Source organism: Macrobrachium nipponense, chromosome 17 (genome assembly GCF_015104395.2).
Source record: "Macrobrachium nipponense isolate FS-2020 chromosome 17, ASM1510439v2, whole genome shotgun sequence".
Taxonomy (NCBI): domain Eukaryota; kingdom Metazoa; phylum Arthropoda; class Malacostraca; order Decapoda; family Palaemonidae; genus Macrobrachium; species Macrobrachium nipponense.
In genome coordinates, this window is record NC_087210.1 from 51,936,220 (window position 1) to 51,956,395 (window position 20,176).

Consider the following 20,176-nt stretch of genomic DNA (forward strand, 5'->3'; position numbering starts at 1 on the left):
GGAACTCTATATTGTATAATGCTCTCATGCTTACGAAAGCATGGCTTATTAGAGTACATGCTTAGTGAGAAGATGAATGTAGTAGAGAATTCACTTTAAGACTACGGTATGGTCAAGTCTTATGCACATACCGAGGTTAACTACAGAATCCTAGTATCCTTACAAAGGTTTCCTATTAATGCTGTTTACCACAATGTGACAGTATTATAAAGGATTCTAATACGGCAGCGCGCGATATATATAATTCTCTCATCCTTTCGAGAAACGCACACAACCTTTTTAAATTCGGATATTGCTCAAGAGAAGTTGGGTGAGTCGGATGGGAAACATTCTCTTAGTGGCAGAAGAAGTTGTTTCCCTGAATGACTATACTACGTATATAAAATTTTTTTTCCCACTAAGAACGGAATTAACATTGTGAAGGATGTCGGTACCATAAAGGCATAGATGTTATGGCACATAACCTAAAAAGAACTAGAAGGAAGCGCCAGCCTGGCGCAGCGCCTGCCGCGCCAGAAGCACCATCCAAGATCTTTTCTCGTTTTAGCCTCTCGGACAGCAGGCTCGGTAACGGCAAGATTCGTTCCTGATTTCGTTACCCATTTAATCGAAAAGGGGTCGCTTACAAGGAATGATGAAATGATTTATTTTAATCACTTAGGCCAATTCCACGACTCTCTCATATCGCAAAGAGCATCGAGAATCTCTTTTTTCGCCCCTGTTCGCGTTAACAAAAGAGAACCTATTTGGGAACAGACACGGAACGTAACGATCCTTAAGAGGTTCGATGCAAGATTTTGCATGTCCGTGAGAACCTTCTCGATCGAAGATAATAACTGTTAACGTATGTCTAACATTTATTGAAAAGAGTTGTGAGAACCTGCGGAAAGTCGTCTTCATAGATCTCTTTGTAAGGTAGAAGACGAACAGGCTTCCTTTAGACTGCTTCTTTTTCCTCGAACCAAGAGAGGTAGCAATATAAGACATCTTTAAATTTAAAGAAGGGGAATAAACTTTAGCCTTTTTCCCCTAGTTATAAATTCTTAACAGATATTAAGATAATTGGGCGTCAAAGGAAGAGAGGATGTATGCCTCATTTTGGCCTTAGAGAGGTTGGATTCACAGAAGTCACGTTCTTCTCACAGCATGTTTCGTAAGGCTTTTCCAAGAGTATCTGGATATTCTATCAGAATCTATTATAAATAGACCTATAAAACCTCTCCACTCTGAGTCTGTCCGCGTGCAGACTGACCAGAAGTGGACATGAATGAGAGGTTTTTTCAAGGTAAATGACAATAGTCATGGCTAAGACATAGAATTGCTGCAGATCGTGCTAGATGGAATGAGGAAACTGTCCTCTTCCGATACCTCTGTGAGAACCACATTGCAAGGTTTTTTCTTCACTTTCAGAGGGAAGAATCACCTATGTATATATCTGCTATCAAAGAACGCAGTAAAAGGCCATACATGTCTCTACAAAGGGAATTAGAGATAACAGAGGATTAAGATCTTCGGGATCTTATACGATACCGCAATACGACAAGAGTAGGATATCATGTACTTCGAATGGGATTTTTTTTTGTGGCCACAGATTCCGTGTTCCGACAAAATGGAACTGCTCCTCATCAAACTTCTTTGAGGAAGTTTATGAAGGAATTCTTTGTTTCTCTTAGCCCTAAACGACCAAGAAGACAAGGGAATTTTTTGTGCATTGGAATCTCGCATCAGATTCAATGGAGACTCGGCAATGGGTTCTTGCCAGCATAGTATGTCTGGCAAAAGAAATAAATCCCTCTATTCCTGACGCAACGCTTTCAGATAGAAGTTTCGTTGCCCAGGCAGGGTACTTACATTTTCATCTACAGAAGAAGAGATGGTTTAAACGTTTGCCTACAGAGTCTTCGGGGTGCGATGAGGGCTCAAAATGCTTCCCAGAAGGTATTCAGAAGGATACAATAAGAGCTAGAAATCAGGGTTCCGCCCAATTTCAGCTCAGAGTCTCCTTCGACTTCCAGACTCCTTCCCTTCCTTCGGGCAAGGATAGGGAAGATTCTGCAACGAGGAACCTCATCAACATGTAAGAAGAGATCTCGTTAGCAAAAGAAGTGTTCACGAAGGATCCTCCTCGGAGGAAGACTCTTCTCTCTCGTATTGTTAGATATCCTGTCGTCTACTGGGTTGTAGCTGACTAAAATCACCTCCCCTTGCCAGGGGCCAAAAGCTCAAAGGGGAAGAATTTCTTCCACCCTTCTCCAGTCTCCTGATAAACTATGTGGTTGTTCAGGACTCTCGGACAATGTAGCGCCAGCCAAGCGCCAAATGCCAATACAGGCGAAAAACGCCAGAGGCGGACAGTTCCAAGGAACTCTGTCATGGTCGGATACTGAGAAGGAGTGGGCCTCCAACCTGGCGCAAATGCGCCAGAGGCGAACAAATCTGACAGATATAAGAGTGTCCGATGTGGACATTGCCAGACAGCCTAGAGACTCTTCCAAGCTCGAAGCTCCAGCAAGTGTGGAGGAGCCAAGCCAGGCGCGAGGCGCCAGCCAGGCTCTAGGACCAGCCAGGCTCTAGGAGCCAGCCAGGCTCTAGGAGCCAGCCAGGCTCTAGAAGCCAGCCAGGCGCCATCCAGGTGCCAGGCTCCTTCAAGGCTAGGCTCCAGTCAGGATTGAGGATCCATCCAGACGCAAGGCTCCTTCCAGTAAAGAGAAACCTAAAGCTCTGTCATGTAAGAGGGCTAGTCCCCATTGATATGATACAGGTAAGGCTCTGCCATGTAAGTGGGTCAGCCCCCATTGGCACGATCCGAGAAGGCTCTGTCGTGTAAGCGGGCTAGCCCCCATTGACATGATCCAGAAGGGTTTGTCAGTCATAGGTCCCTACCTCGCTGAAACTCTTGAGGCATGCAGACTCATAGACAGTAATCATGAAGTCTTCTGCCAGGCTCCAGGTGCCTTCCAGGCGCAAGGCACCAGCCAGACGCAAGGCTCCAGCCAGGCGCGAGGCGGCTAGCCAGGAAGGAGGAGCCAATCAGGCACCAGCCAGGCGCAAGGCGCCATCTAGGCGCGAGGCTCCAGCAGGCTCTAGGCGCCATTCAGGCGCAAGGCTCCAGCCAGGCGCGAGGCGCTAGACAGGCGCTAGGCGCCTGCCAGGCACGAAGCGCTAGCCAGGCTCCAGGCTTCACCCAGAAGAGATCTATATCAAAGAACGCCCTGGCCTTCTTTGAGACATTGTGATCTCCTAAGCACTTGATAAGTGCATTGATGATTCCTTCAAACAGCTGAGAATTAAAAGTGCATGAAGTGCGAGCTTTTCCGAATTCTTGTTCTTTCCCTAACAATATGTCATAAGGACATATTAGCTGTCACATACGGGAGATGCAACTCTGTGTTGACTTCCCATTATCCGAAGGATGTCAAGATAACCTTCGAGGGATCCTTCTCTCTTGGTTGATACGTGTCTGCGGATACATTGCTGGATAGGGAGCAGATACTGATCCTTAACTAGTGAGTTCAATTTTATTTAACGTCGTGTTTTTTCTTTGGGTTGTTTGAAAGGAGTTTGTAGATAACTCTTTTCAACTTAAGCACTAACCCTCGTGTTAGGATCAGGTGATCGGGATCGGTGTTGTGCTCCTTAATTATGCCACTAGGCATAGGCATATTGTCATGTAAGAGGCTCTGTCGAGTAAATGGATAAGACCCCATCGACAGACCCACAAGAACTCTTAGCCATAGGTCACATCCTCGCTGAGGCTCTTGAGGCGAAGCAGATTCCTAGGCATTAGCCATGGAGTCTTCTGCCTGATCAAGTAGGAACCAAGGTTTTATTTATTTATTACCTACAACGTATGTTGTTTACCTGTCTATTCAGTAAATAGTTGTCTCTTTCCCACCACCAAGGGTGTCAATCAGCTAAGTATATATCTGCTGGGTAAGTTCCATGTACAAAAATGATATTGTTAAGATACAATAAAGTTTTGTACATACTTACCTGGCAGATATATACGATTGATGGCCCACCCAACCTCCCCTCAGGAGACAGGTGGAAGAGAAAATCTGGTTCTAGAACGGTAATCGTTCCTATTCCTGCCACCCAGCGGCAGGGGCGGTAGATCACCTGACCTACCTGCAGCGTGTGCCGCGAAATTCGAATTTCTGTCGGGGACGACGGAGTCTATAGCTAAGTATATATCTGCCAGGTAAGTATGTACAAAACTTTATTGTATCTTAACAATATCATATTTCCATTGAACCCTGACCTTTAACTACTACTCAGATGCGTCTGACCTGGGATGGGGCGCTATTTTAGAGAAGAGCGAGGCGTCAGGGATATGGTCCCCAGAGTATAGTCTTTTAAAAGTAAATGTGAAAGAACTAAAGGGAGTACATTTAAGCCTTCAGTCCTTCTCTCAAGAAGTAAAGAACAAGAAGATGGTAGTGCACTAGGATAACATGAATGACAGCACTCTCTTACATAGTGAAGGAGGGAGGGACTCGGTCGTTCTCTCTGTATGAGACAGAACAGAACGATGCCAGGATAATCAAGTTTATCCAAGGAAAGACCATGTATTAGCAGACTAGCTAAGCCATCGGGGACAAGTCCTCTCAATGGAATGGACTTTGGATCCACTAGTCTGCTTAAACCTGTGGAAAATTTGGGGAAAACCAATGATGGGTCTATTTGCCATGTATCAGAACCATCGTCTTCATCTGTATTGTTCACCAGTACCAGATCCTCAAGCCTGGTCAGTAAGACGCTTTTCTCCTGAACTGGTCAAACAAAGATCTGTATGCCTTTCTGCCCATTCAGTTTGATAAGACAGGTGTTAAACAAATTTCTGTTTCACGAATGTATCTCTAATTCTAGTATCTCCTTTCTGGCCATCGAAAGAATGGTTCACCTAGTGGACTTCTTGAGGCTATTCCCTCAAAAGGTGCAGCTGCTCAGACAACCACACTTCCAGAGGTTCAACCAAGGCCTGTCTTCTCTGGCCCTGACAGGCTCCAAACTGTCAAGAGACTCCTTAGAAAGAAAGTTTTTTTCTAAAGTCGCTGCAGAAGCAATCTCACTAGATGTAGAAGGCAATCTTCTAATGCTGTCTACCAGAATAAGTGGAGGATCTTCAGAGAGAGGTGCAGAACCGTCAATGCCTTCTCTTCTCAAAACTCTGTCTCTCAAATAGCTGACTTATTACATTTAAGATCAGCAAGGAACCTTTAAACATCCACCATTAAAGGATATAGAGCCATGTTGGGGTCAGTCTTTCATCATAGAGGATTAGACTTGTCCTCCAATCCAGACATTTCAGACATTAAGTGTTTTGACACCTCCAAGGGTACAGATTCACCTGCAGTACCTTGGAATCTCGACTTAGTTTTGAAATGGTTGTCAAGTTCTTGCTTTGAACTTATGCATAAGAGACTTGCCAAGAAAAATCTTTTTCTGATATCTTTGGTGAGGATCAGTGAAGTGCATGCCTTGGATAAAAGGGTAGGTTTTTAAAAAGGGAATGCTATCTTTTCATATTCCCTCAGTTTTTTGGCGGAAAACGAGTCTGCCTTTAATCCATGGCCTCGTTCTTTCCTTATTAAGAGCCTGACACAAGTACTACTGGGATCTGATGATGTGGAAAGATCTTTGTGTCCAATGAGATCTTTAAAATACTACTTAAACAGAACTAAGGACATTCATGGTGTGTTTCTTGCAGTCTGTGGTGCTCTGTCAAGAACCCATCTATACCCAACCCCTGTGTAGAGATAAAATTACGTAAATAAAACTTCAATAATGCATCAACAAAAGAATAATAATGTACTGCTAAAGTATTCGAGCACAAACGGTATAGAGGACCGAATGTGGCATGAAACAATGGAACACTCGGGAGCAACAAGGCCGCATGGAACGCCGTCCATAAACAACCTAAATAAAACGGTTAAATGGGCCCAGGGCAGTCCATAAATGTTATAAAACATTAATAGCAGTACTTAACTTGGATGCAGAAGAATCTTGACGTTGCATGATGAAGATGAGGGAATTCCAAAACGAACACAACACAGAGCAGAAAAATTATGTGCAGTGTGGATCGTGCTAACGAAAGGAATGACATCAGAGGCGCTAGCCGTAACGGTAGCGAGGAGTGGGCCTTAGGTCGGTTTCTCTTTAGTAGAGGGATTTTGAAGAAGGATGAATCTAAATGGCAAAGGACCTCTGGTAGTGGTTTCACTTGCCCCAGAAACCATACCGACACCTTTAAATAAGGTGAGCGAGCCAGAATATTCTGGCATTTCCATATTAGCTTTTTTCTCTGGTATGGTAGCAATAATTTACCTTAGAAATGTGTGCTAAAGGGACATTTCACTGGGCGACACGGGCCCTTGCCCAGAAATAGATTTTTCCTTTGTCAAAATCCCTTTTTTCTCCTTAATATAAGATGTTTATGTTTTTTGGGAAGCCTGGAGGTATGAATTGCCTGAGTACGAGTACCCTCTAGTCCTTTGGTAGGGTGGTGGTGGCGGCATTTTATTTTAAACATGGTTTTGGAAATACTAGGTAACAAAGTGTTTTCTCTGGTGTGTATTGGTATAGAACTCTGGGCAAGGGTAATTTACCTATCCTGTGTTGGCCATTGGAAATTACCTTTGCTGTAAGGGTCCCACTTAAGTAGTAGAGACTTATTAGCTTCACACCTACATCTACAAGATTAAATGAGTGACAAACAGAGGGAGTACTTTCCTGCATCAACTCTTTTACCAGGTAAGGAATCGCAAACATTTTTTATATGATGTTGGCAAAAGTTTTTCTATCCGCACCCTACCATCCCTTAATGTGGGAACCAGCTATATAATTATTGGGTAAGTTCCATAATTCAAAATGAAATTTTTATTAATAAAATAGTTTTAATTATAGTATTTACCTAGAATAGTGGAACCTCTACATACGAAAGTCCCTATGTACAAAAAATTCAGGTGACGAAAGCAAAGACGAAGATTTTTTTTGCTTCTGTGTACGAAAATAATTCAGGTTGCGAAAGGGTAAAGTCCAATATTCGCGCGCCCTGCAGAGAACAATTTTAAAACTGGCGCGCCACCAACTCAGTAGACTCGCCACCATCCTCCCGCTCTCCCATTGGTTCCTGATGCTAGTCACTGCCGTAAGATCCTGCTCTCTTATTGGTCAACATCTGTCCCCTCATGCCTCTATGTAAAGGCGTTCCTTGTCCATTTTTTGCGGCTGCGTTATCGTAAACGCCTGGAATTCATTCGTTCACATATAGTATTTTGTTTGTTAACGTAAATTCGTGTTAGTGATTTAACTTTCGTTGTACGGTAAGTTACTTTATCGTGTTGTGTGTGAACTTAATGACTTAACGTTATTAGCCATGGGTCCCAAGAATGTTGTTGAAGTTCACAGAAAGAAGAGGGTGTTTTCTATGGAGATGAAGATGGAGATAATCAAGAAGTGTTAATGTTTTCTGCCATTTGTTAATGTTTTTCGTAAAGTTTAGTGTTAATGTTTTCTGCCATTTTTTAATGTGTTTCATGAAGTTAAGTGTTCATTTTTTCTGCCATTTGTCCTCTCCCTCTGTCGCCACTTTCGGACATCACCTCTCTCGAAAGGTAAGGTTCCACATTTTACTATATACGTACGTACATGTACATACAGTATTTCTTGTACCCTGTACACTAATACACTTTTTGTTCCGATACGGTATACAAACCCTCGGTCCTTTACAAAAGGAAGGTACTTAGCGGGCTTGGAGGCTTTCTGGGGACCTAAGAAGGAACCCAGGACGACGGTGGGTCTGCCGCGATCAGCTTTGGCTGACAGCGTGCTGGGCCAGGTGGACGCTCTCGTCTCCGGACAGAGGGTTTGATTTGGTCCAGTAGATCCGCTAAACTCCTTCCTCCATCTCAACCATGACAGAGGCGCTTTTACGAGCCTTCAGAGGACCCTCTGCCACCCAAACAGGTTAACCCGGAGCTAGCCAGGCTAACTCCGGGAGTGTCTCTGCCGCAGCTCCTATCAGAGAACCTCTAGTTCTCGCAGCAGGAGGCACTTGCCTTGGAGTCTACCGCAATGGCAGCCTTCCAAGCAGTCTCTGAGCTTGACCTGTGGTCCCTCACAGTGTCAAAAACCGCGGCCTCCTTAGGGAATATCACTCCTGATGGAGACCCGGCTTTCGTGAGACTGTGCCAGTCTGGGGGTAGGGCTATCGCCTACCTGGCCCACCAGACGGCCAACCTGTGGGCCAACTTGGTTCTCCGGCGTAGAGACACTGTTCTCACCCAAGTGACCAGGGCGGCCGGGCGTGAGGCGGCTCTGGGTCTTCGCAACAGACCTGTGCAGAGCTCCTCCTTCTCTCTTCCCGGGAGAGATGGTGGACGCTGCGGTGGAAAGACGGCACACTGACGACAGTGACCGTTTAGTACATCAGGCAGTCTCGAAGGCGTCTGGGCAGCCTCGAGTTACTGCAGCCAAACCTAAGAGTTTGGTTAGCGCTTCCTCTGCTGCCAAGACGATCGTATTGTCGAAGCCCAAATGAAAGGCTCTGCCTTCAACTTCTTCTAGGGGCAACCGTCACCAGCCCTCCTCCTAGCCCTCCTTCTCACGAGGGGTCCAGGTAAGAAGAAGTCGAAGAGAGGTGGGAAACGCTAGGGACGGTGTTCCCCCTCACCTGATGCCGGAAGTGGGGGGGTGCCTGGCGAGCCATTGGGCAACATGGCAGCGCTACGGTGCGGAGACCTGGATAGAAAACGTCCTTCGGGAGGGATATTTACTACCCTTTGAGTCTCGGCCACCCCTCACCTTCAACCCGGTCCATCTGCAAACCTATGTTCCTGGCACGACCAAGGACGTGATCCTTCGGCAGGAAGTAGAAGCCATGCTGAGCAAACGAGCTGTGGAGATCCCTCAGGATCAGTTGCCGGGCTTCTACAGCCGCCTCTTCCTTGTGGAGAAGTCTACGGGGGGCTGGCGCCCGGTGATAGATCTCTCTCCCTTGAACCAATTCGTTCGCCAGACTTGGTTCACGATGGAAACAGCACGGTCGGTGCTCGATTCCATCAGGGAGAACGACTTCATGCTTTCTGTAGATTTGAAGGACACGTATTTCCAGATACCCATCCATCAATCCTTCAGGAAGTACCTCCGCTTCATCCTCAACGGGACGGTGTACCAGTTCAGGGCACTTTGTTTCGGTTTCTCAACCGCCCCACAGGTGTTCACGCGAGTGTTCACGCTGGTGTCTGCTTGGGCCCAGTCGGTAAGGATACGTCTCTTGAGGTATCTCGACGATTGGTTAGTCCTGGCGAGCTCCTGCTCGCAGTTGCTGCAGGACAGAGATCGACTCCTCGAATTCTGCTGCGAACTGGGAATCGTGGTGAATCACGAGAAGTCAGAGCTCGAACCCAAGCAGAGGATGAAGTACCTGGGTATGCTGATCGACACGGCAGCAAGGCGAGTCTTCCCCGCAGATTCGCGGATCAGCAGATTCAGGGAGGCAATAAGACGGTTCCTGTCTCGACAGGAGCAACTGGCTCAGCAGTGGCAAGTCGTGATCGGCCACCTGTCGTCTCTTGAGAAGCTAGTCCCTCACGGGCGTCTTCACCTGCGGTCTCCTCAGTGGAGACTAAAGGAGTGTTGGTCACAGGCACGGGACCCTCCCTTCTTCCCCGTGTCCCTCACGGAGGAGGTGAGGCAGGACCTAGCCTGGAAGAGGAGTGCCTTTTTGCACTCTCTCTCTCTCTCTCTCTCTCTCTCTCTCTCTCTCTCTCTCTCTCTCTCTCTCTTCTCTCTCTCTCTCTCTCTCTCTCTCTCTCTCTCTCTCTCTCTCTCTCTCTCTCTCTCTCTCCCCCGGCATCGGCGAAGAGAGTAGGCGAACTTCATGGTCTTTCCTTCAACGTTAAGCATTCCAGGGGATGGGGATTCGTGACGCTCAATTTCGTCCCGAACTTCGTAGCGAAGACTCAGAATCCTTCGGTCCATGACGACCAGTTCGAGTCCTTCACGATCCCCTCCCTGAAGGATTTCACTGATAATGATGCGGATGAGATGCTGCTTTGTCCTGTGAGGGCGCTACGGTGCTATCTGAAGAGAACTCGACACCTCAGGCCTGAGTGTCGACGCCTCTTCGTTAGCACCGGGGTTACCAAGAAAGAGGTTTCCAAGAACACTTTCTTTCTGGCTGCATGAGGTGATCTGGAGGGCTTACGAGACAGCTGACAGTGACGACACCTGTACCCTTCATCCGAGAGCCCATGAAGTCAGAGGTATTGGTCCAACCCTTGCGTTCCGCAAGAACTTCTCCCTGGCACAGGTACTGAAGGCAGGGGTTTGGGCCAACCAGACCACCACTTCTTTTTACCTTCGGGATATCACCCACAGGTCCTTGGACACCTTTTCCTTGGGACCTGTGGTGGCTACTCGACAAGATGTGGAGTCTACCCAGCACCCAAGCGGACAGAACAGCATCGCATCCTTGTGTGACTGTATGCATGGATGAGTGAAAGAGAGTGTGACTGGCTTCTCTTCCTCCTTCATTCTTCCCTCTACCTGTGGGCAGAGGGCCACGGTTGTCACTACGCTGAACAGGATGCTGATGCAGGTAAGCTACACAACCGAGCCCCATTCTATCCCTTTCAGTAGGGATAGAAGTGTTTATCCACCACTCCCCAACAAGGGGGGAGTGGAAGCCAACAAGAGACAAACCCATTACTTTACTTTGGCTCTTGAAGTAGGAACTAGTTCTTGCTTTTGCTAATTATAAGAGGTACGCTTGCCTCCCTCTTATAATTTGGTCCAGAAGTCTGACCTCTGATCCTGCGGTGCACACCCCGATCAGCTGGGCAGAGGCTAGGATCCCTCCCTCTGCTCTTACGACCAGGGAGGGAATGCAAGGTAGGACGAACACCAGTCTGTTCATAAGACTCAGATTCCACCCACCAATAAGTGAGTCTTCCTATTGTAAAGGACCGAGGGTTTGTATACCGTATCGGAACAAATAACAATTTGTCAAAAATTGTATTTTTCCTAACTATACAAATCCGAGGTCCTTTACATATAGTCCCACCTCATGCCACCCCTCACTCTGCGTTTCCTGGGCCTCAAGCAAAGTGACTCCTCGCCTCGCAGTCGAGCGTACCGCTAACTGCCGGACAAGTAGTTAACTACCGAACCCCTTGTTCGAAAAGCTTACGACCGGTTCAGCTGCCGCTAAGTACCTTCCTATTGTAAAGGACCTCAGGTTTGTATAGTTAGGAAAAATACAATTTTCGACAAATTGTTATATTTACAGGTACAGTAACGGTTAAGTATTGAATGGTTCAAATTGTTGTATTTCATTGTTTATTGGTCAATTTAGCTTTATTATAAAATTTACTGTGGTGTTTTTGTAGGGCTTGGAATGAATTAGGTAATTTACATGTAAAACGTAGTTCTGGATACTAAAATATCAGGTTACGAAGGCCTCGGAACAGATTAATTTCGTAACCTGAGGCACTACTGTACTAATTTTATAATCGGAACCCGCCCTCCAACCCCTAGCATGGTCTTTTCTTTTTAAAGGCATGAAACAAACCGAGCTCTTTGCCAAGTGGTTCCTCTCTTAACCCAAAACTGGGTGGGGTCATTGTTAGCTAGCCAGAACAAAACAGAAAATTAGCGCAATCCGTGAATTTCGGAAATTAATTGACGGGTGAGTGAAACTCTTAGCTCTATAATTACTGGGTATAAATATAATTAAAATTTTATTATAAAAGTCATATTTTGTGCTGTAACCTTCTCTGATGGTTGGCCTTTGATTACGTAGTGTGTCATTTCCTCTTGACTTCATCACTAAAGCTCATGTGGCAATAGTTAAGATTGTTCTACTGCCTCATTTATCAGTTCAACAATATTTCTCCTTATGCAAGGTGCTTCTTGGCTAAGTGAGAGCCTTTCATTACATCTGAAGAGGATAGGACTTGCAGAATGAATGGCTCCAAAGTCTTCTTGCCCATAAATCAGGACATGATCACTTCTCCAAGGGTGCGGCCCTCTGGATGAAATAAGCTGTTGTTTAGGTATTTGGAGAGGTGTTTGCAGATAAGACTGGCCAGATTTAAGCAACTGTTCATGAGATTAAGCCTATTTAGCTTTAGCTTTCATCAAAGGGAATGTTGAGTTCAAGACCATCCTAAATGCAGGTATGAGGCCTTGTGCCTTTGCTAATTTTACCTGTGAGACATTAGAAACAAGGGGTGGGTTTATTCGTCCACCATCCATTCACAAAAGATGTGAATGTCGGGTTGTAAGCTTCTATGCCTTTTTTGAAGTGTTTGCTGATCTTTGCACCCTGTTGAAATATTACAGGGTACAATCTGTTACCTCACTTTATGGGCTTGTCCAGTGAGTATACCTCAACAAATTGCTGTGGCATATGGTTCCTGACCTATTCTGTCCACAAGTGCTTTGCTAAACAATTATGATTCATGTCTTTGTGATGAAACAAATTAAATTTTTAGAACCAAAGAAATTTTTTTTCTACCAATGCATCAATCATGAGGAAGTGCCTGTATCTGTTTCCTCTTTCTTGCTGTCATAATATTTTTACAAGAAAGAATGTTGTAGGTAGTTACTGTAACTGTGGCCAGTGAGTCAGAGGGTTTCATTATTGCTCCTCTGCAATCTAGCATTAGAAAATTAGAAGTACTACTGTTGACCTATAGATTGTCAGGGCATAATAGTAAAACATTAAGACTTTTTGGTCATGGCAATACTTACCAGTGGGTTGAAGGTTATGGGTATTGTAGTACGTATGTCTTTTGCATTTAAGTCTGAAGAAGATTATTAGTGGTGGATTCAACTCTGAAAATAAGGCTAATTAAGGGTGATGGTTATACATAATATATAGAAAAATGTAGTATTTTATCATAGAAATAAATATTTTATCAAACCTACAACATGAATAAGTGCAGTTTTTTCAAATTACATTATTCTGTGTAAAATTGAGAGTTAAAGAATGTGTAGAATACACGCCTTCTTGATTTTTAAAGTTGTTAATTGTTTTATTTTAGCAGGAAAATTCAGTGGTTTATATTTAAGACAAATGGTTATTGCTTGGTATTATTAAATGGTTGCAGACTTGTAATTTTGCATTTACTTCATCTAGTTTCAATAAATTATGAAATGACCATAGTTTTAGTTGGGAAACAGTCCAGTACAGTGTAATCAACAAAATGGCTCATTGTGATTATATTATCTTTAAAGAAACTTACAATTTTCAATTCTAGGGTAGCATATGAAGAGAAGCACTCGTATTCAGGTCATTCAAGTTATGTGACAAGCATTTGTGCCATACTTAATGACAGCAGTCACCCAGAGGGTCTTGTTGCCACAGGGTCACGTGATACCACTATTCTTGTATTCAGTTTGAATGGTGGTCAGCCAGTGCATACATTAACGGGGCATGCAGATACAGGTAAGAGCTATAGAAGGTTTAATTTTATAGTTTGAAATTAGTTTAACTGATTTATTTTTAAATATTTGGGAACAATGATAACCAGTACACATGCGCTTTGAAATGAAATTCATAAAAAGGCTGAATAAAATCAAATGAAACAAGAAAGGTTAAATAAGTTTTGGAAATCAAATACCAGAATTGCACATACTATAAGTAAGATTTCATATTGTCAATTTTAGTTTGATGTGGAATCTTTATGTATTAAAATGTTACGTTATTGTGTACTAAAATGCTTAAAGCTGCCTGTTTTGTAAGGTAAAACTCAAAAGACCCACTAAGAATGTTTATACCTGTTTTTTTTTAAGAACTGTATTAGAATATAAAGTTTTGCACTAACACAGTACATGGGAGCAATATGAGATATGTATAAAATTCCCGTTTGGTGGTCTTGTGGGCAATTTTGGACAGTTACTGTGCGTCACCTCAGTGTTTGTTTCAGCCAGATGTATGCTCTATGTTCAAACAATAGTCTGATTATAGTTTTTTCATGATTATCTGAAGTGAGGAATATTATGAAAAGAAATACAGTGGACCCCCCGTATTCGTGTTCTCCGGATTCGCGGACTCACACATTCGCGGATTTCTCTCAGGAATGTTTCCCCGCATTATTCGTGGAAAATTTGCACATTCACGGTATTTTTCTGAGAAATATCCACAAATTCCTGGTATTTTTTTTTTTATCAATTTCATCATAAAATGCATTTTTGTGATAAAACTATTAAAAAAAACCAAGTTTGAAAATTTTTATAGGGTTTTTCTTGAGTTTTAGCTAACAAAATAGGCTGTTTTTAGCATTTTTATAGGGGTTCCAAACATTCGCTGGTTCTAACTATTCAAGGGGGGGGTCTGGTACGCACCCCCTGCGAACAAGGGGGGACTACTATATACTGTAATTGAAATGAGGTGTGGGTGTACTTATACAAAATATTGTTTATAAACTGGTTTTTGTTCATGGGAACCATTCCCATTTTCTATTCATATTTTTTTCTGTCGCCGGTCGGTAAACAACTGTTTACAGACCTCTGCTCAGGATTTTTTGGAATTTGACTCGCTTTTAAGTATCTGATTGATTTTTTTGGTATTGAATTGGATTGTTGAATTGGCATGCGCGATAGTGGACCGTTTTTTGATTTTGGATTGACTTTTCTATATAAGATATGTCTGGATCAAGTGTTGTGAGTTTCAGAGTGTGTGTGAGGGCTGATTGTAAGGTGAGGCTACCGAAAGCATCGGTAGACCCCCACACAGTATGTATGAGTTGTAGGGGGCTTAATTGTTTGATTGATAATCGGTGCAATGAATGTGAGAAATTGACCGATGATGATTGGAGAGTATATGAGTCCTATCGCCTTAAATTGGAGCGCGATAGGATCAGGAGGTCTTCCTCCAGGAGTGGTTCTACCAAAGGTAAGGCTAACATCTCTCCTGCATTAACACCTGTAGTGTTTACAACCCCTAAACCTGTGTTGCCTTCGGGCTCTGATTCTGTGTCGGGAGAAGCGAATGCTCTCTCTCTGATTTTGGAGTCTCTTCGCACTCTCGGAGACCAAAGTGAAAGCCTTAGAAACTGGCTCGGTGCAAGTGTGTGATCGTGCCCCCAGTGTTGGTGGAGGGGGCGTCAGATCGGCCCCATAATGCCTCTAGGCCTAGACCTCTATCAGACTCCCAAGACCCAGGGAGTAGGTATGTCGAAAGCCGCAAGAGGGTTACGGGGGCTTCCCACCGATCTGGCGTCCCTTCGGCAGGCCTTGTAGCAAAGTCCCAGGCTGCCAAGGAGCGCGCACGAGCGCGCGTCCTGAAAGAGTGCTTTTCGTCCTCCGAAGCGTCCTCCCCGCGCAAGGGGTGGAGCGCTCGGAGAGACTCTCGTCCTTTGAAAAGGACGTTTCGTGCGGAGGACGCTTCACGTCCTCTTTCGCCACTTTCGTCGGAGGACGCGTATGACGCGTTTCCGCCTCAGAAAAGAGGTAAGATCTCCTCCGATGAGGACGCTGGGTTGCGTGCACAGGCGCGTATACCTGAGAAGCAAGTAGCTGTACCTGTGAGAAGGAAGGAGGCGTCCCCTCGCCCCTCGTCTTCTCACAGGATCAGTCCTGCTTCCTCTGTTCATTCTTCCCCGACGAAGAACATTCTTTTGTCCCTTCAGGACCAGCTATCCTCGCTTATGGCTCAGAGGACTCGCCCAGCAGCAGTCGAGCCTAAGCGGAGGAAGGACCTTAGACTGCCTGTCAAGAGGACTAAGCAGTCTCCTTCTCCTTCACCTGCTTCGTCTCGTTCGCCGATCGCTTCTCCTTCGGCGATTCGCCGATCTCGTTCGTCCTCTAGAAGGACGTTACGTCAGGACGCTTTTGAGGAGGACGCTCTGTACGACGTTCGACAGGACGCTCGTCAGGACGCTAAGCAGGACGCTAGGCGGGACGCTTGGCAGGACGTTCGGCAGGACGTTCGGCAGGACGTTCGGCAGGACGCTCGTCAGGACGCTTGTCAGGACGCTCGCGGACGCTGGCAGGACTAGGCAGGACGTTCGTTCAGGACGCTTGGAGGACGCTAGGCAGGACGTTCGGCAGGACGCTCGCCAGGACGCTCGCCAGGACGCTCGGCAGGACGCTCGCCAGGACGCTCGGCAGGACGCTTGGCAGGAAGCTAGCCAGGACGTTCAGGGCTCCTTTCAAGACGTTTTTGGGGATTCTGACCAAGAAGTCGTACCCCCAGACGCTAGTTTACGCGCACAGGCACGTATGCCAGCGAAAAAGTCTTCCCTTTCGTTTGAGAAACGTAAGGACGCTTCTCTGGCAGGTGAGACTGCTGCGGACGGCGCTAAGGACGCTCGTCCTCGTCAGGACGCTCTACCTTCATCGAGTAGTAAGCGTCATAGAGAAGACAGCCGAAATAAGGCTGCCTCTAGCAAGGATAGGGGTCCTTTGATCAAGCCAAGACCTGATATTAGGACGCCCTCTCCTGACAGACGGTCTCCTCTTCCGTTTAGAGAAGAAGGAGAGCTAAGTAGTTCGGCTGAATCGGTTGAAGAGGAACCTTCTGCGGCCCCGTCAATCTCGGACTATAAAGTCCTCGTACGACTCTTGCGTTCTTCGTTCGAAGACAAGTTTCAGCCCGCAGCTCCCAAGTCTCCTCCTTCGCAGTTTTCTTCATCTAAAACTGGAAAAACCCCGGAGTTTGTAGAGATGAAAACTTCTCTCTCCACGAAACGTGCCTTTAAGAAGCTCCAAGATTGGATGGTACGAAGGAGAGATCAAGGCAAGACGACCTTCGCCTTGCCTCCAGCTAGACTTAGCGGAAAAGGGGGCATTTGGTATAGAACCAAAGATGAAGTAGGAGTTCGTATCCCTTCTTCAGCTCAAGGAGATTTCTCCAGCCTAGTGGATTTGCAGAGGAGGTCGCTTTTACCCTCTGCTAAGGTAACCTGGACCTCTTCGGAGACTGACCATCATTTGAAGGGTCTGCTCAGGACGCTGGAAGTGTTCAACTTCCTTGACTGGTGTTTGGGAGTTCTGGATCTGCAAGCGAGAAGCCCAGAATCTCTCAGTCTGGGGGAGCTGTCCAGCGTGTTAGCATGTATGGACAAAGCCGTCAGGGATGGTTCGGAGGAGCTCGTATCTCATTTTGGAACGGCTTTATTAAAAAAGAGAGCTTTGCTGTGCAACTTCACAGCTCGTTCGGTGACTCCAGCTCAGAAAGCGGATTTGCTGTTTTCGCCTCTTTCGAACCATCTCTTCCCCCAGACTTTAGTTAAGGACCTGACGAACAGCTTGCAAGAGAAGGCAACTCAGGACCTTTTGGCCCAGTCTACAAGACGGTCAGCCGTACCTTCAACCTCTTCAGCTGCGGTTCGACCGCCGAAGAAAGTTAAGCCCTTTCGTGGGGCTCCCCCCTCGAGAGCAGCTCCTCGAGGGAGAGGTTTCACGAGGAAGAGCTTCCTTTAAGCCAAAGCCTTCCAAGTGAGAAGCATGTCCTTCAGACACCAGTCGGAGCCAGACTGAAGTTTTTTTGCTGGGAGCGTGAGAGAGAGAGACACGGACTCTTGGTCCCTCAAGATCGTGGAGCAGGGGTACAAGATCCCCTTTTTAGATCTTCCTCCTCTTTCTACGACTCCCAGAGACCTTTCTCCATCCTATCAGGGAGAAAAGAAGAAAGTATTGTTCGATCTCCTCAGCAGGATGATCGACAAAAGAGCGGTGGAACAAGTCGCGGACCTGGGGTCTCCAGGTTTTTACAACAGAATCTTCCTAGTACCGAAGCAGTCGTCAGGTTGGCGTCCAGTTCTAGATGTAAGCAGGCTCAATCTTTTCGTGGAAAAGACCAAATTCACGATGGAGACGCCTCATTCTGTTCTGGGAGCCTTGAGACGGGCGACTGGATGGTGTCCTTAGACTTGCAGGACGCGTACTTTCACATCCCGATCCACCCTCTTTCAAGAAAGTATCTAAGGTTTGTCTTAGACAACAAAGTATGGCAGTTCAGAGCTATGTGTTTCGGACTGACCACGGCTCCGATGGTGTTCACAGTAGTAATGAAGAACGTAGCGAATTGGCTACACTCTTCGGGAATAAGAGTTTCCCTGTTACCTTCGACGACTGGCTGATCAGAGCGTCGTCGAGAGAGAAGTGTCTGAAGGACTTGCAGTTCACTTTAGCCTTAGCGAAGTCCCTGGGACTTCTGGTCAACCTCGAAAAGTCGCATCTGACCCCAACACAGTCCATCGTGTATCTGGGGATTCAGATAGATTCAGTGGCTTTTCGAGCGTTTCCGTCCCAGGAACGTCAGCGGCTAGGCTTAGAAAAGATCTCAGCCTTTCTAAGGAAAGAGACTTGCTCGGCGAGGGAATGGATGAGTCTGCTGGGGACCATTTCCTCGCTAGAAAGGTTTGTTTCCTTGGGAAGACTGCACATCAGGCCTCTCCAATTTTTCCTTGCGGACGAGTGGAAGGCCAAGGACGATCTCAATGCCATATTGAGAATATCGCTTCCGATCAAGAACCATCTAAGATGGTGGTTGGACCCTCAGAAGCTTCAGGAAGGCGTGTCCCTAAGTCTTCTGAGCCCCGACCTAGTGTTGTTTTCAGACGCTTCCATCACAGGATGGGGAGCAACACTAGGAGGGAAGGAAGTGTCAGGCTCCTGGAGAGGGGAACAGGTAGCCTGGCATATAAATGTCAAAGAACTGGCAGCAGTATTTCTGTCCCTGCAGTTCTTCGAAGAGTTTGGAGAACAAGATTGTTCAGATAAACTCGGACAATACCACAGCACTCGCTTATTTAAAAAACCAGGGAGGAACACACTCCAGAACGTTGTTTTCCCTAGCGAGAGAGATTCTGCTGTGGGCAAAGAGAAAAAATGTGACTATCCTGACGAGATTCATTGCAGGAGTGCAAAAACGTCAGGGCAGACCTTCTCAGTCGTCGGGACCAAGTCCTACCGACGGAATGGACCTTGAACGAGACGTTTGTCGAGACCTGTGGGACGTTGTGGGGACGTCCACTGGTCGACTTATTCGCAACGTCAAGGACCAAGAGACTTCCTCTTTACTGCTCCCCGGTCCTGGATCCAGAAGCAATCGCGGTAGACGCTTTGCTTTGAATTGGACGGGCCTAGACTTATACGCCTTCCCACCATTCAAGATTCTGGGGGAAGTCATGAGGAAGTTTGCGGCCTCGGAAGGGACGAGGTTAACCCTGATCGCTCCGGTGTGGCCAGCGAGAGAATGGTTCACAGAGGTCATGTCTTCCTTGTAGACTTTTCAAGGGGACATTGCCCTGGAGGAAAGATCTACTCAAACAGCCTCACTTCGAAAGGTTTCACCAAAACCTCTCCGCTCTGGGTCTGACTGCGTTCAGACTATCGAAAAGTTGGCCAGAGCGAGAGGTTTTTCGAAAGCAGCTGCGAGAGCAATCGCACATGCGAGACGTGCTTCCACAAGAGCTGTTTACCAATCGAAGTGGGCTTCCTTCAGGGCATGGTGTAAAAAGGAGGGAGTTTCCTCTTCCTCGACCTCTGTGAACCAAATAGCTGATTTTCTGCTCTTTCTCAGGAAAATGTGCAGAAATTAGCGGTCCAACCATCAAGGGATATAAAAGCATGTTGTCAGCGGTTTTTAGGCACAGAGGCCTCGACCTGTCTGACAACAAGGACATTCATGACCTTTAAAGTCTTTCGAGACCTCGAAGGTTCCTCAAATGAGACCTCCATCATGGAACCTGGATGTAGTCCTTAAATTCCTTATGTCAAGCACTTTCGAACCGCTTCAGGCAGCGTCTCTTCGAAACCTGACAAGGAAGGCTCTTTTCCTAACTTCTCTTGCGACGGCTAAGAGAGTTAGTGAAATTCAAGCGTTTAGCAAGTTAATGGGATTCAAAGGGACAATGCTGTCTGCTCGTTGAACCCAACTTTCTTGGCGAAGAATGAAAATCCTTCGAACCCTTGGCCGAAGACTTTCGAGATCAAGGGTATGTCAAGTCTGGTGGGCCAAGAACCAGAGAGAGTCCTGTGCCCGGTCAGGGCTCTCAAGTTCTACGTGCATAGAACGAAAGAGGTAAAGGTCCCTCAGGTAATCTCTGGTGCTCTGTGAAGAGACCAGAGTTACCTTTATCGAAGAATGCTGTTGCTTTCTTTCTAAGGGACATCATTCGGGAGGCTCATTCATCATTTCCAGAAGACTGATTTGAGC

The 20,176-nt window shown here is 46.1% G+C and overlaps 1 protein-coding gene across 1 annotated transcript in view; it reads left to right on the plus strand.

The window, feature by feature from the left end:
• The window catches only part of LOC135196217 (phospholipase A-2-activating protein-like), a 150,428-nt gene that overhangs the window by 62,660 nt on the left and 67,592 nt on the right, over positions 1–20,176 (plus strand). The window contains 1 exon segment of the mRNA XM_064222857.1: positions 13,269–13,456. Coding sequence (XP_064078927.1) covers positions 13,269–13,456 — 188 coding nt within the window.